Source organism: Garra rufa, chromosome 17, assembly GCF_049309525.1.
Source record: "Garra rufa chromosome 17, GarRuf1.0, whole genome shotgun sequence".
NCBI lineage: Eukaryota > Metazoa > Chordata > Actinopteri > Cypriniformes > Cyprinidae > Garra > Garra rufa.
Genome location: NC_133377.1, coordinates 37,346,668 through 37,351,299, shown reverse-complemented (window position 1 = coordinate 37,351,299; position 4,632 = coordinate 37,346,668). Strand labels below are relative to the sequence as shown.

Sequence of the window (4,632 nt, the reverse complement as noted above, 5' to 3'; positions counted from 1 at the left end):
ACCAGCTGCCAGTAATACTGTAATTTCTACAGATTTTGTTTACAGTGTACTCTATATTCTCTCTCTCTCTCTTTATATATAAACGGTAACACTTTTACAATAAGTTTCATTAGTTAACCAGAAGTTAATGTACTAACTAACATGAACCATGAGCAATACATGTGTTACTGTATTTACTAACGTTAGTTAACAAAAATACAGTTGTTCATTGTTCATGTTAGTTCACACTGCATTAACTAATGTTAACAAGATTTTAATAACGTATTAGTAAATGTTGAAATTAACATTAACAAAGATTAATAAATACTGTATAAGTGCACTTCATTAATAGTTCATGTTAACTAATGTGGTTAACTAATGTTAACTAAAGAACCTTATTGTAAAGTGTTACCATGTACACACATACATACATTCATATAAGTTATCCTATATACTGAAATCTATTAGACCAAGAACAGTGCTGTGCAAATCAAAAACTTATGCATAATATTTTTGGCAAAATGCCTTCTTAAAAAACCTGATCTTAATCTTAAACATACTCAACACATACAGTTCACTGAAAGCTGTGAGAGTGTGTGTGACCATGTGTGTTTTTGGAGAGTGAGGCAGTGGTTTCTCACTCCACCTCCTTGGATAATCCACTACGCCCATCCATCGTTCCCTCCCTCATTTATCCAAATAAAAGGATCACGGGTCATCTGTTTTTCTCACTCTCTCCAGTCAGAGAACAGAACAGCCTCCTCTACTACCATGTCTTTTCAATTCTCTCGCAGTTCCATGACATCTGGAGGATCCATGGGAGGATCCCGCTATTCCATGTCCGGCGGTGGTGGTGGTGGAGGAAGTGGTCGTACCATGTATGCAGGCAGCATGCACGGTGGAGCTGGAGGACACGGGACACGTATCTCAAGCTCCTCTGCTTCTCGTGTTAGTAGTGGCTTTGGAGGTGGTGCTGGCTTCGGAGGTGGTTCTGGTTTTGGAGGTGGTGCTGGTTTCGGAGGTGGTGCTGGTTTTGGTGGTGGTGGTGCAGGCGAATTTGATGTGTCTGCAAACGAGAAAGCCACCATGCAAAACCTCAATGACCGTCTGGCCACCTACCTGGAGAAGGTGCACTCCCTTGAGAAGGCCAATGCTGAACTTGAGCTGAAGATTCGCCAGTTCCTGGAGGGCAAGACAGCTCCCTCTTCTCGTGACTACAGTGCCTATTATGCTACGATCAGTGATCTCCAGGCCAAAGTATGTGGTACTGTCAGAAATAAACATTGAAAACAGTATTTATAACTACTAATATAACTTACTGTTACTGCAGCAGATTAGCAGAATGTACATAACAGTTTAAATCTTTGATTTGTGTAAATATGGAGATGGATGTAATTAGGACAAATATGAGGTATTTTACCACTATAACGCAAATATGTCTCAAGAGGTATCTAAATTTGTCTATATTCTTGTCTCCTGAAGATCCAGGATGCCACTCGCATTAATGGAGGCATCTACCTCAGCATTGACAATGCCAAGTTGGCCGCAGATGACTTCAGGGTCAAGTAAGTCCACACAGCTAAAAGAAAAGCCAACTGTAAACATCTCAAATGAGCCTACGTGTTTACTTAATGATTTAATTTCTGTGCAGATATGAGAATGAGCTGGGCATGAGACAATCCGTAGAGGCAGACATTGCTGGCCTGAGGAGGGTGCTGGATGAGCTGACAATGTCCAGATCTGATTTGGAGATGCAGATTGAGGGTCTAAAAGAAGAGCTGATCTTCCTCAAGAAGAACCATGAGGAGGTAGGTTGGTGGTTGATTGACAGTCTTCAATAGAGCCGTTATTCTTCCTGATGAGGCAAATGCTCAGTGGTTGTTACTGCATCTGTAGGAACTCTTGGCGGCACGTGGTCAGATGAGTGGACAAGTCAACGTAGAAGTAGACGCAGCACCTCAAGAAGACCTGTCAAAGATCATGGCTGAAATCCGTGAGCAATACGAGGCCGTTGCTGCCAAGAACCGCAAAGAACTCGAGGCCTGGTTCCAAACTAAGGTAACATCAAATTCATTTGTCATAAGAAACCAAAACCAATCAAAACTGAATGACTTATCTGACTGCTTTCCTGTGGATTGTCTTTCACAGAGTGAAACTGTCACCAAAGAAGTGGTTGCAAACACAGAAAGCCTTCAATCGTCCAAAACAGAAATCACAGAGCTAAAACGCACACTCCAGGGTCTTGAAATCGAACTACAATCACAACTCAGTATGGTAAGCAGGTGACTAGGTCTATCTTGATATTTGCTCTTTTCATACATCACACAGCCTTTAGAATAATGACTTTCCCCTCAACAGAAAGCGTCACTGGAAGGCACTCTGGAAGACACACAGTCCCGTTACTCCAGCATGTTAAACGGTTTCCAAATGCAGGTGACCAACCTGGAACAGCAACTAATGAAGCTTCGTGGTGATCTGGAGCGTCAAGGGCAAGAGTACCAGATGCTTCTGGACATCAAGACCAGACTGGAGATGGAGATTGCGGAGTACAGGAGACTTCTGGATGGAGAGGGTTCTGGGTGAGGCATTAATATTCAGATATATACATCCTGATTTGTGAGATTAAGATTCTGAGAAGTCTATAACTTCATGTTTCCTTCCCCCCAAACCTCAGAAGTGGTCAAATTACACAGAAGTCCTCATCCACAACCTCATCCTCATCCGGATCTGGATCCACATCCACATCCACAACTACACGCAAAGTGGTCACCATTGTAGAGGAGGTGAAGGATGGCAAAGTGATCTCTTCCACCCAGTCTGTGATCTAAGAGAAAAGTGAGATCTCAAACAAGAACAACCAGGACAACAACTCTTGAGATAAAATAACACAACTCAAAGTGATGAAAAAATAAATAAACTGGTTTAAACGTGCTTTTGTGTTTGAGTTTTATTTTCGTTCTCCGCTGTTTTAAGATGAATGAAATGAATTATATGAATTATCAGAAATGTGATTTGCCTTATACAAGAAATGAGCTTTGCCAGGAATGTTCCGTTAAAAAAATTAAGCTAAATGAAGCTGAGGTCAAAAGTTTACATCCCCCTTTTAAAATCTGCAAAATGTTAATTATTTTACTAAAATAAGAGGGATCTTACAAAATGGATGAAGGAAAACAATGCATTAAGAGCTGGGGGTAAAAATACTTTTGAACAAATGGAGATGTTAATTTGTCATTTAGTACTGCCCTCAGAGGCTACAGAAGATAGTTACATGTTTCCCAGAAGACAAAATAAGTTAAATTTATCCTGACCTTTAAATTTAAAAAGTTTTCACCCACCCCCTGCTCCTAAATGCATCGTTTTTCCTTCTGAAGCATCAGTGAGTGTTTGAACCTTCTGTAATAGTTGCATATGAGTCCCTCAGTTGTCCTCAGTGTAAAAAGATGGACCTTAAAATCATACAGTCATTGTTGGAAAGGGTTCAAATACACAAAAATGCTGGAAAACCTAAGAATTTGTGGGACCTGGAAGATTTTTCTGAAGAACAGCAGGCAGTTAAAATGTTCAGGACAAATACTGGACTCATGAACAACTATCACTAAACTAAAATAAACACAGCTGTGGATCATTCAGGTTACAACACAGTATTAAGAATCAAAGGGGATGTAAACTTTTGAACAGGGTCATTTTAATTAATTAAGCTATTATTTTCTCTTATGGACTACATGTAAACATCTTTGATGTGAAATATCTCATTCAGGTCAGTACCAAATAAGAACATGCATTTTGTATGATCACTCTTATTTTGGTAAAATAATTAACATTTTGCAGATTCTGAAAGGGGGATGTAAAATTTTGACTTCAGCTGCACATACCCAGGGCTGGAAATGGGGGGGCATGGTGGGCGAAGTGTGGCGAGTGAATTTCAAGAGGGGACTGTTTCAGTTTCAACTAGTTAGGTTTATTTAGAAATTAAAGTGATTTCTCTTTTTCATCCATTTAAAATACTACAAAAGCAATCCCAGTTTTACACATAAACGTATGTAGACTAAAAGCGTAGCAATATTTTTCTATGTTCCGCTGTGCAATGCTGCCTTTTGCCATAATAACTGCAGACTGCAGCTAACAGAAATATTTCTCTATTGGCACGTCCTGTTCCTCACAGTACAAATTGTGAAAGCAGACTGCAGCTCTTGTATTTCATTACAGCAAACAAAGAGTAGAGATGATTTAAATAATAGATTTAGTATGCAGTGCAGAGAGCTTAGTTAACTAGTTAATATTAAGTTAATATTACATGACTTACATTTTAGAAACACTGTAGTCTGATTGTGCTATATTTAGTCAACAAAAATAGTTCCAGCTGAGCCATTGAACCGTTTTGTGTATGAATGAATCTATGTTTTTGAATCGATTGAATTAATGATTCAGTCACAAAGACTTTGACTTACTGCCACCTACTGGAGATTTCAGTTTCATTGTAAAAATATAATTTGAGTCATTTAAATAATTCAATATATCTATATCTGTAAAACATCTTTCTTATTATGAAATGCATTAATGCCACCTCTGAATCTTGTCAAAAACAAATCTGTAAATATTCCTAAATGCCACATTTCTGCTCTTCTGTGCCGTGCAAAGGTGAATTGTTGTTGC

General features: G+C 39.0%; 1 protein-coding gene across 1 annotated transcript; it reads left to right on the top strand.

Moving 5' to 3' along the window:
- The first annotated feature begins 700 nt into the window (after positions 1 to 700).
- On the top strand, positions 701 to 2,910 carry LOC141290370 (keratin, type I cytoskeletal 50 kDa-like). Its single transcript, XM_073822536.1, has 7 exons — positions 701 to 1,236; positions 1,462 to 1,544; positions 1,631 to 1,787; positions 1,876 to 2,037; positions 2,128 to 2,253; positions 2,338 to 2,558; positions 2,654 to 2,910. Exons 1-7 carry the CDS (start codon positions 751 to 753, stop codon positions 2,805 to 2,807), a joined length of 1,389 nt encoding a protein of 462 aa, XP_073678637.1. The 5' UTR covers positions 701 to 750; the 3' UTR covers positions 2,808 to 2,910.
- The last annotated feature ends 1,722 nt before the right edge of the window (positions 2,911 to 4,632 follow it).

What these genes read in the sequence shown, in the direction of transcription:
- LOC141290370 (XM_073822536.1), top strand. Translation starts at nt 751, where the DNA reads ATGTCTTTTCAATTCTCTCGCAGTTCCATGACATCTGGAGGATCCATG. An exon ending in TCAAGAAGAACCATGAGGAG is followed by an intron (nt 1,788 to 1,875) that starts GTAGGTTGGTGG and finishes CTGCATCTGTAG; the next exon opens with GAACTCTTGGCGGCACGTGG. An exon ending in TACAATCACAACTCAGTATG is followed by an intron (nt 2,254 to 2,337) that starts GTAAGCAGGTGA and finishes TCCCCTCAACAG; the next exon opens with AAAGCGTCACTGGAAGGCAC.